The sequence below is a fragment of the Pempheris klunzingeri genome, chromosome 4 (assembly GCF_042242105.1).
Source record: "Pempheris klunzingeri isolate RE-2024b chromosome 4, fPemKlu1.hap1, whole genome shotgun sequence".
NCBI lineage: Eukaryota > Metazoa > Chordata > Actinopteri > Acropomatiformes > Pempheridae > Pempheris > Pempheris klunzingeri.
The window spans coordinates 28,586,143-28,598,102 of record NC_092015.1 but is presented as its reverse complement, the minus strand read 5'-3'; the positions used below and the strand labels follow the sequence as shown (position 1 = coordinate 28,598,102).

Below are 11,960 nucleotides of genomic sequence, written 5' to 3'. Positions count from 1 at the left end.
ATGAATCATTTAGCTCTGAAAAGGCTTGTGCTTCCAATTTCGTTGTACAATGTACAGTGACAATAAAGATATGTTCTTCTTCTTCTTCTTCTTCTTCATTGGAACAATTGTAGTGGTCAGAGTGAAAACGAGGGGAGAGAGGACAGAGCATGACTGATGAGGGCCTTTAAGTCACCAGAGTGCTCTCTGACTAGAAATGTCCAACAAGGTGTAGCATCTAAAGAGACGCAGCGTTAGCAACACATTCTGAAAACTTCTGATGTGACCAGAAAACACACTGAAAAAAGTGACTTCGCTAAACACAGATTTGATGGTGCAAAGGAGATTTTTTTATTCTTTTTATTCTGACAGATTTTCAAGTGTGTAAGAGAGGCATTTAATCCCACACCCTAAGTAAACAAGAAGAATGAGGAAGAATCTGGTTGCCAAGCAGGAACTTTCATCTGAAGGTGGATTCCCATGAGATAAACATCAAAGTCTGTTTAACCCTTTCCTTGTAATTATGGTAACCAGTCTCCTGAATAGTATTTAGTACACTGAGGGCCACGTGTTAAGATGTTATTTCTCACTGAACAACAAACATTAATAGATCTTAGTCGACTGATTACCATGAGATAATCAGACCCTGGCTGTGACCCCATATTGATGTCCAGTAGTTTCTGATCCTTCAGTACTCGTTATAGTTCAGGATGATTTGCTCATTCGCACTCGGAATGTAACATCCAATACCTGCAAAGCAAATCAAGACTCAGACCAAGACCAAGTGGATGTCGACCATAAACAGACAGAAAAGCGCTCTCTTGGCCGACTCACCGACATCAGGTCTGATGATCTGGTTCCCCGTTGTGCTGACCAGCAGCTCCCAGTAGGTCCGCTCTGCCGGACTTCCAGCCAAACCGTTCACGCTCTCCAGGAAGGGGCCGTAGTTTGGATCCTCTGTGTAGGTGAACCTGCGGCAGGAGATGAAAATTGATTTATCATAGTGACCTTTGACTGTTTCCGTTCAGACCTGTGAAACGAACACAGACATGTCACAGGTTTGAGCTATAAGATTGCCATTGTGACATTTATGTGAAGGTGACTTGAGGTCTCATTCAGACATGACACCAACATGTTAAACTACCATCAGTTTATAGGCAGGTCTTACTAAAATAGAGGCAACAGTCTGTGTGCACTTTTAAGACTAAGTTACAAAGTGCTTTATTAATCCCAAATAGAAATGCAAAAGAGTACAAAAGATAGTTCTCCTTATAGGAATAGGAAGGAACAACATTACGACTGAAAGGAAAATATAAAAATGCAGTAAGGTGTGTCTGAGGCAAAGCAGATAACTCTAAGGATGTGACGGTGATGAAGCATGAAGACGTGAAGCAAAAGATGCTGATTTAAAGTGTTATCATTTTGTGCTGGTGATTCAGCTTAAAGAAGGGAAACAGGTGATCTTACGTAAAGCCTGTGTTGGATTCCTGCAGTCTCCTCAGTCCACCCAGTAAGATTCCCCGGTAAACCACATATGTGCTGTATGTCTTATTAGGGGAGTTTGTTACAGAGTTTGTCACCAGGACGTTAATGGGAGTCTGACCAGAACCTGAAAAAATGAAGTCAAAGTAAGTACAGAAGATAGAATAAGGAGAGACGAACAATATCCACCGGCCATGGACATTCTTCTACTGTGTAATAATAAAAACATGTGAGAGAAATTGCGTTAAAGCTCACCTGCTGCAGGAACCCCAGGAAGCAGCAGCAGCAGCAGCAGCAGCAGGGCTGCAGAGAGCAGAGCAGGAGTCTTCATCCTGACTGCTGGGCAGCAGACTCTGAACCTGAACAGTCAGCTGAGAGCAGACAATGAGGAGAATTGTCACAAAAGTAGCTCAAATCTCACCTGAGTTTTCACGACATTGTGCATTTTCTATAACCAATTTGCAACTAGGTTAATTTCTCTTTGCAGGACTCTGATCCTACGACTGGAGACTTTCTCCTGTCTTTTTAATGCGACTGAAAAAAGTAAAAAAAAGATTCAAGATTCAAGATTCAAGATGTTTATTTGTCATGTGCACAGTAAGAACACGATGGTGACACTGAGCAATGAAATTCTTACTTTGCTCGTTTCCCTCCACATAGACACAAGAATAAAAAGTAGAAAAACAATTATAAATATAAAACAAGAGGGCAATGTACAGAAGAATAATTTAAAAGGATAGTGCAAATATAGTGTGCAAAAAGTATACAAGTATTTATGGTAGCAGAGGTAGTGTGGTTCACAGCTTATGACAGGTTATATGTATTTATTTAAGAGCCTGATGGCCTGTGGATAGACACAACAATAACTCAGGCTTCATGTCCAAGTGTCAGACGTGAGTACGGGTAAGCCTACTCCTCCACCTACATCTTAAAGAAAGTTTTCCTAGCCTCTGTCACCTCCACAGTCCGACCTCTGACTGACCTGGAAGAGTGCTGGAGAAGTCGTGTCTGTCGTGATCTCTGAGCAGCTGCTGGTCCTGTTGGAAGAACTGCTGCTCGCTAACTTTTATAACGCCCACACCACGCTGACAAAGCCAGTTATCACACATCAGGATCATATTCAGGTGAATCGTGTTACATTTCAACATGCAACTGAGTTTCGATGACACCTACTGGTCAAGCATAAAAGCAACACTGAGAAGCCCCCTTCAGAAGCCACAAGCAGAGGGAATTGAAAATGAAGAGTGACAGGGCAACACTGAAGGCTTGTAACGACGGGCAGAAGGTGCACATTGAAGTTTATTTTTGTGCTGATAAATGCTTGTGTTTGTCATATCATTTTATTTCAGTTTTTTTTACGGTGTTTGCAAGTAAAAGAAGATGTCGCCAGTTAAAGGAAAAGAATAAATAATAAATACGTCAGTCAGAGCGTTGCTCGTCTGTACCAGAAGAAAACTTTGGGAGCAGTTATACTTACCGTACTGTAGTCCTTTTGTACCTCTGTGTCTCTTCCTGTTTGTCAAATACACATTATCAGCAAAGACTAACTCTGAAGGGAGGGAATTGGTCGGACAATACATGACTTGTAGATCAGGTGTAGAACAATAATTGTCAATAAGTCAATAATTGCACACAGTCAGCATTCATTAACATCAACAAAGTGCAGCCACACACACACACACACACACACACACACACACAGTACAGAACAGGACCACAGTAAGTGAAGGTATCCTCACCAGGCCTGGATCTGACTGTGGGTACAGCTTGAAGACCTCTGATCAGGTTATAATCTGTGAGCAGGCCAGACTACGGTGGTCTAAGGAGCCAAACCGTAAAGTGCCCTAGAGACCATTAACAGGATTTTGAAGGTGATTCTCTATTGCACCAAGCCAATGAAGTGATTTCAGAGTAATACGTCTAGATTTACGTATGTACATGTGAGTGACTCTGGCTGCTGCATTCAGACAGAGCTGGAGACGTCCTTCTGATTGTCTGGACAGTCCTGTAAACGGAGCGTTACAGTCGTCTAACCTGCTAGAGATGAATGCTTCAACCACTTCCTGAGACTGTCAAGGTTCTGAAGGGTTGATGTGTTTTTAAAGAGATAAAACACTGTTCGGGTGAGATTGGTGATGTGATTTTCAAAACTGAGATCAGAATCTAAAACATTTCTAAGGTTTCGGACTTGCTCACTGTGTTTCAGAGGTAGCGACGCCAATATGTAGTTCAGGTGTAGACCAGGTGTAGCACGTCTAAGGATTAATGCACACAGCAGCACACGGCCTTAAGGTGTCTTTGTGCAGGCCAACTCCATGGTTGCATACGTGGTGTGCTGGCTCAAATGGACCCAGACGGTATGTAAAGATATTATGTCTGTGAACTTAGTTTATTTTCTTAGTCTATTTAGTTGCAGATTATGCTTCTAATGGACAAACCCAGATGTGTATATATAATCTGCTGAAGTGGTTGTAAATTAATTGATACTTTCAATGTTTTTATCTCTTTTCTCGTTTTTGATTAGTTAAGACCAGGTATTGTTTTCAGAATCACTGAAGTAGTGACTTACATTGTTCATACTGTCAATAACTTGAGTGTTTTGTATTATTGTTTTTGATAAATTACTTCTTGCCATGTCAGATCTGCTGTATTGACTCCCCCCTGTGCACACGATCAGTAGAAAATCAAACTATTAGGTTATATATATTCCTCTACACTGGGAAAACACCTGCAGTCCGGTACACAAAGACTCACTGTTTATTTACCTCGTCCGACTTCCTTCGGTGCATTTTTCTTTACATTTGTTTTTTCCCCCGAACCAGGATGTGTTTTGCTAAAATCAAAACCTCAGCATAAAGTGAAAGCTAAAATGAGCAGACTTCTCTCTCAAAGAATGACAGTTATTTTTCCACTCACTTCCTCCTGCTACATTAACAATGTTGAGGCTTGGGTGAGGTTCATTATAAAAGCTGGTGCATTGGTGCAGTGACATATCCCACCTTCAATCTCCGTTGCTCTGCACAACAAAAGCACAACAATGGCATCAGGTAAGGCGAATATTACTGCTCAAAATGTTTAACAATGCAGAATCAGATCTTAGTAACTGTATTCCAGCAATTAACGACTTGAAACTGTTTTTCTGTCCTCTGTTTTCAACACAAGACCGATGTGTCCCAGTCTCCTTCTCGCTGAAGATTAAGAACACTGTGGAGCCACAGCCTGTTAAAAGCTACACCGTCTCAGCCCGGGGTGGTCAGACCATCCTTCAGGCCCTGACAGCATTTCAGAAAACCAACACTGACTTTAAGTAAGTGATTCACTACAATGCATTTAGTGTATGACAACGTGTTTAAGCCTCACATGCACACAGTACTTAAATGAAGATGAATCAAATCAGTCAATCAGCACTGTTTAAAGATGTGACTGTCTTGGAGTTCATTCAGCTTTGCTCATTATCACACCATGTTTTGTCTACCTCATTATATAGAGACATTTATAACTTGACTAAATTACACCTGCATTGCTGCTGAGAACATGCTTATTACATTTAAAATGGTCAAATGAAATGTGTGTTCGGAGCAGTAATCGTCTTCCTGCCAACACTGGGACCTTCATGCACGTTAGCAACATTTCTGTTTTTGTCTGTGCAGTTTTGAGACCCAGGAAGTCCCCACCAGCGGCCCCTATGTGGTGTCTGTGATGGGGGTACAAAATGCACCAGACCAGTTCTGGGAGACACTTCTCTACCACCAGTCCAGCAAAACAGTCGAACCTATCAGTAAGTTCAAAGCAAAAACTGATTGTTAAAGCAAAGTGTAGTGAAACAACTGCATCTATCTATCGTCACCAGAGTTCCTTCTAATAACGTTTGCCATTTAGCTCAATTTTCATAACTTCTGTTCAGCTTAATGTATTAAAAATTGTGACTTTGCCCCTGAGGAGTGCTGCCTCCCACACTTCTTCATATCCGTGACAGAAGCTTCTTCACAAAGTACCATTTTTCCTGAAAAGTTCACCACATTATGGAGTTGTTTGCTGATCTATGTCCTTATTTACTTTCTCAGGCCTTTGCTACCAATTTCGCAGCGGCGACATGGTGTTCCTGAGGTTTGCTCTCTTCTAAGATGCACTACGAAGATCATCTCTGCATCCTCATCAGACTAACTGCAATCTGCATATCTGCCTGATCTATAAATCTGTCCAATCAATAATCAATAAACCTAATCTGTACTGTAATTGGAGTTGCAACAAGATGAAGCGATAAATGATGAAATTTAATTCCTAATTAAATCATTAATTTTCTTTCTCATTGTCTTGCCTGTCATTGCTCAGGTCAGGCTCCACACCGCCGACACTGATCGAACACTTTACCTGTTAGAAGACAGCAGACACATGTTTGAAATAAAATGAATTATGTTTAGTAATGCGTTTATATTGGCACACAGATGAAAAGACTAAAACCAACAATCTCTAAATATTTTCTGTCACTCAGCCTGACAGATCACATATTTAACGTACAAGCCTGCTCTACCATCATGGGAAATGTCAACTCTTTGTCTAACAAGTGTGGTGAGCTTGAGGGATTTGAAGAACAGGCAAGCATACCATACCATGTGTGTTTTTTCTTTTTTAATTTTTATTTATTTTATTCAGAACAGTGGGGTATGACATCCAGATGTACACAAGGCAATAATCAGCAACATCCTTGTACAAATATAAATAAAAGTATTTTGGTACAATAATAGAAATAATATACAAATGCACATTCAATCATCTTAAATGGACATTACTCTAAATATATATTTGACTATAGTGACAAATTGTATTTCAAAACAAACAAAAATAGTACCATATAATTCCTGATCTCAAGATGGTGCAGTTTAATGTGTTGGCCAAATGATAGCATCCCTCGTATCCCTGTTTGTGAAAAACGGATGGTGCTGTAAAGATGTGCTGTCAGCCTGTCAGAACAGTTGGCAGTCAGCCTTAGACCTGACTGTCTACTGAGGGAGTTTCTCACATCGTCGTCATTGTTGTTTACATCCAACCACGAGCCTGGAGCTGCACGTGACGCCATCCATGGCGCTATTGCAAGGATACAGACCCAGTACTCTGATGCATTCATTGAGATATCAGGAGATTTTAATCACACCGGCCTCTCCTCCCATCCGACTGGCTTTATACAGCATGTAGACGGTCCCTTTATGAAAATGCCAAGGAGGCACACACTGCCTCAGCTCTTCCACCACTTGGAAGATCAAATCACAACCTGGTCTTTTTGAAGTCTTCCTACAAACCCTTTAAAAAAACGCTGGGGGTGTGTCCACTGAAGGCTCTGAAATCAGGAAGACTGAATGGGACCACGACCACCACGTCCACCGTCTCTTCCTCATTTGTCTGTTTTAATCCGTAGTGGCACTGGACTGTTTCACTTTAGACTTGTGACACTGATTTTGGTGTTCAGGTTAATCTTGTTGGCTTAACTTAACCTAGTGTTAACAGCTTAGTCTGTTTCACTGCAGTCACCTCGACACCCAGTGTTACGGTGGCTTGTGTTGACTGCTCTGCTGCTGTAGACATAGACTGTATGGTTGCAGACTGGATGTCTGTTCTAGAGAGATGTAGTCTTGCCAGCAGTTGCTGCAGTCACCCCCCCTGCCCCCCCACCGCCGTGAGGCAGTTTTCAAATCTTGCTAGATCCGTCGTTTGTCCCGTTGGCCAGCAAGTCTCCCCCACACCTGCGAACATGGTTTTAACAATGCACGCTGTAGGGGTTTACGGCCATAATGGAGTCCCCTGTCACTAGCATGTGTTGTAGAAGTGTGTCAGTGGGGGTGGGAGAGGCCCGTGGGCCGAAGCAGCCAGCAAGGGTTGAAAACTGGCTCGCAGTTGGGAGGGGTGACTGCAGCAGCCTGTTAACAGCCTTAGCAATGCAGCATCACCTTTTGTGTGATGACAAAAGGTCAAAAAGTTAGTAACAGACATTAAAGGGACATGTGGCATAAGGATGGAGAGGAGCCCAGTGCATCATGGGAGTCCCCCGGCAGTCTGAGCCTATAGCAGTGTCTGAATCAGCTAAATTAGATCAAGTCAAGCATGCTTTCACATTCATATTGACTATGCACATAGCCGATCCTTATCAACCACACTGTGGCAGCACTGAGCTGCATTACACCACTGAGCCCCCTCCCTCAGTGACAGCGTGGTGTCCATCCAGGAAACAGGAAAGGCCTTTCTGCCTTTGTGGAGTAATAAATCCCTGCTTACTGTTTGCTGTCTAAAAGAATGAAATCTCGTGGACCATTAACTACCAGTGACGTCTTAATGTTACCAGAATCCTTTAATTATCAGGAGATTTAAAGGGCCCCTCACTAAAGGTTAAGCTAGAGAAGGATTGGCTTTATTTCTCCGTTGAAGACTTAAGGAAGACAAGATAAGCACGCGAAAGAGAGAGAGGGAGATAATAAAAAGGAAGGAGTAAAGATGTACGTGGGTCATCCATCCCAGCTGAGGTGGAATACACCCTAGACTGGTCACCAGAGTCAGCTGGCCTAACCTGAATGTCTTTGGACCGTGTGAGGTGTGAGGGAGCCACAGTAACCGCAGAACATGCAACCTCCACATAGAAAGGCCCCGGCTCGCCCACAGGCTTGGACCTGGAAGCGTCTTGCTGTGAGGCAACAGCGCTAACTATCACACCAGCGTGCTGCCAAGAGGAAGGCCAGAAAGGACGGAAAGAAAGTGGACCAGGGGGTCACGGTGTCGCAACAAAGCCACCTGGGGGGAGTTTCATCCCCGGGAGTTTCTAAATGGGATAAATTCAACTGTCGAGGTCACACAAAGCACACACAACACAACAAACTACACAAATTAGCTAAATAACTGAATAGCTTCTGACCAATAAATAGAAATAATTAAGGCAACTAATACCAGAAGGACATGAGTTCTGGCTACTCAACACCAGAACAGTGTCAGACAGAAACAGATTTTATTTGTGTCTTGCTTCTGTGCTGTATCACTAATAAATAATAAATGAATAATTCTATTCTATTCTGCACAGGAAAATTCTAGTGTTTGATTTACTTCAGGGGTATCCAAACTACGGCCCGCGGGCCAACTGCGGCCCGCGGTCCAATTTTCATTGGCCCGCAGGAAATTCTAAAAATGTATTGGAACACGGCCCACAGATGGAACCTGCTCTGGACTGTGTTGTACCTCTTAGTCTCACCACTAGGGGGAGTAACTGTCCTGAAAGAGGCAGCTTCTCTATAAAATGAGTAATAGAAGAAGAAATGTGCTACAGGTGACCCAACATGGTGGAATTAAGAAAACGTAAGAGAGCAGGTGAGAGTAGAAAGTTTGAGATGTGGTGTGTGATGAGAGCACAGCTGATAACTAATGAAGATCACTTCTGTATTAAGGAGGAGCTGCTGGATGTTAGCAGGCTAAAGTCAGCAGCATAGCTCCCTTCTAGTGAGTGGCCCAGCCCTTTGGATGCTTTTCTGTATGTGGCCCTCAGTGAAAACAGTTTGGACACCCCTGGTGTACTTGAACTGTCAACCTTCAAATCATAAGAGAATCCACGTGACGGCCCACGTGTCCAGCTGAATGCGTATTAATCTGCACTAATCAGAGAAGTAAGGTGGGATCTGGGATCTGGGATCCTCCTGACAAACAAGCTGCAGGACCACTGGGTCCCTGTGAAAATCCAAAGCAATTATTGGAGAGCAGTGAATCTCTGCAGTCTAATAGTGCTCTCGGTGTTCTTTTCCAGCTTTTAAACTAATTCGTGATTGATCGCTAATTATCGGTGACGGGGCCCCCGGAGACAGCCGGGCCCCTCCCTCCTTTGCTCGGCGTGAAAGCAGCTATAACTTTCAAACAGTCGACTCTGCGCCTTGTTCTGGCAGCTCAATACAGCTCAGGACGTTTGAATAATCGTGGTGGCCCTTTTTCCCAATAACGAAGGTTGGAGCCTTCCAACAATAAAGCACTGGAAACCCATTATCAGCCCGCGGACGGTGCAGCACCCTGGGGTGCAGGTACACAGCCTTAATGATCAAAAGCTCGTCATCATCTTCAGGAGCGTGTCCACCACGAGAGGACACCCGCACCTCCTCCACCCGCACCTCCTCCACCCGCACCTCCTCATGTTATTGACTGCGCTGTGGCGTCTCCGCGTAATGACAGCGCGTCTGTTAATGGCGCACCGATTGACTGAGGAGGGGAGTCCTTCTCCCTCCCTCCCCCCCCCACCTCCCCCCCAAAACAAGCATTAACAAGGCCCGTCATCGGTGACAATGTGTTTATTTTTTTCAAGGTCGGATCAATTGAGGTGCAGGTTTCGTCTTGGAAATCTCTCCCCGCACTTTGCGCTGTGCTGGAGGATCCGGACTATAAGAGGGGAGCCGGTGTGTGGATGCTGCTCACAGCTGCTGGAAGACTGGACGAGAGGCGCCACGTGGAGCTGGTGAGCAGGTAGGTCATGACTTGCTTTCACCGGTCATTTCACTCTGTGTGTGAGTGATTCAGAGATCATGGAACAGTCTGTGGGATCGTTTGGTAGAAGCACGTGGGCTGTCCAAGGCCAGTAAATATCACTACGTTCTTACTAGTAATCGCTACCAAAGCTACTAGAGCTGCAAAGTCACTTAGTTAATTGATTGGTTGATTGAAAGAAAAATGATTTGGAGTCATTTGCAAGTAAAAATGCTAAATATTTGCTGGTTTCTCCATCTCAAATGTGAGGATGTGCATTTTAGAAAGGTTGTTGTTTGGACTAAAAAAGAAATTTGAAGGTGCCACACAGAGCAAGCACACGGGGGACAGAGAGACATGGGCAATATGCATTCAAATAAAAGGAGAGGAACAAGTGAGGAAGGACCAAAGTCCAGCTCCTAAACATCTGGAATGAGGCACCGACAGCTGGCAGAGAGACAACGAAGGACGGCGATCGTCCAACACAGCGAAGCCTATAAGTGCTCAGTGTAATAGATTCATTGAGATCGATACTGGCTCATTAGAAGGATAATGCTAACAAGTACAAGGCCTGAAGTAATCAAAGAATAATCAACTAATATACAGGAGCCCTGTATTCTGGGAGTGGAGAGCAGAGGGTGAAAGGTTAAAGGCGACCAGGCAGGCATGAGGAGCTAAGCCCAATCACAGGTTGTCATGTAATATGATCAGATCTTCCAGTTTTAGTTAACGTTCGAGCTGCAGCGCTATGAACCATTTGAAGACTTTTAGTACGGGCACACAGCTGACCAGACAACTAAATGTTACAATAATCAAGTCTGCATGGAACGCTGGCATAAATTGGGGTCTCTGCATCAGCCATGAACAGAACGGTAGGTTCACAGCGGGTCTTTGATATAAGAATGATCATCTGCCTGCATAATGTGGTCAAGAAGTGAAATATAAATTGAAAAACGCAGAGGGCCAAGAAAAGAGCCCTGAGGCACTCCACATTTCACAAACCACACATTTTGATGCAGTATTCCACTACTTTTAGGCTTTTCATGGGGGAAATATTTAGCAGGTGAATTGATCGTGAAAATGATTGTTGGATGTAGCTGTGAATGTGATTTCTAGCATCATGGGGTTATTTTGTTTTTGTATAGTGCTGATCTGTCTTCAGTTCAGTTCAGTACAGTCTGACACCTGCTGTTTCATTCAGCTCGATGCAAAACTAGGCCAGGAAGGTTTACGGTTAATAGCTCAGATTTGTTTGTACATGCACTGGACACCGCTGATTGCCGACTCTCTGGGTTGGCCAACTGGGAATCTAAATGGAATTGAGCTATCGTTAATGCCATTAGTCATACCTGTAAAAACTAAACAGGTGGAAGCAACATTGAGTGTTTACGCACCACATATCGGGAACAAAGTCACGGAAAAATGGAGATCTACTCCAACTGTCAGTTCTTTTAAATCAAGGCAAACATATGTGTTTAAACTCCGGATAGCTTACTCTGCATTGTAGCTGTGCTAGTCTACTGCTTCTATTTCATCTTGGTTTACTCTAAAATCATATTTGTGTGTTTTTATATTGTCTTATCTTTTCTTAAGGCCTTTCTGTCTTTTGTAAAGCACTCTGAATTGGCTTGTTGTTGAAATACAAGTAAACTTGAGAGCCTTCCGTGGGCTTTTCCTGCCAAGTCAAGTTACCCATACTACGTAGGGAATGTATACAGTATTTACTGTATACTATCTACCACATTATACTGGTTCTGCAGTCAATATACAAATAATACACGTACTTAGCGTTTTCTACTAAAGGGCAATGAAGCACTAAACACAGTGATGGACAGCAGTCAAAGCAGGAGTGACACGCTTCACAAAGAGAAAGCTAAAAGTTTTTTTTTTTTTTTAAAGATTTGATAATGTTTGTCATAGTGGTTTTCAAGAGATGGCCATAAGCAGCTCCCTCCATTTTCTTTGTGATTTGCATTGTGGGAGAACAATGTCCATTAACTGCACATGCAGAAAGCTAAAAA

At 43.2% G+C, this 11,960-nt stretch overlaps 1 protein-coding gene across 1 annotated transcript; it reads right to left on the bottom strand.

Moving 5' to 3' along the window:
• Positions 1-321: 321 nt before the first annotated feature.
• On the bottom strand, positions 322-2,511 carry LOC139200524 (cobalamin binding intrinsic factor-like). Its single transcript, XM_070829837.1, has 5 exons — positions 2,444-2,511; positions 1,717-1,832; positions 1,447-1,588; positions 814-950; positions 322-729 (listed from the first exon to the last, which is right to left on the bottom strand). Exons 2-5 carry the CDS (start codon positions 1,790-1,792, stop codon positions 668-670), a joined length of 417 nt encoding a protein of 138 aa, XP_070685938.1. The 5' UTR covers positions 1,793-1,832; positions 2,444-2,511; the 3' UTR covers positions 322-667.
• Positions 2,512-11,960: the final 9,449 nt, after the last annotated feature.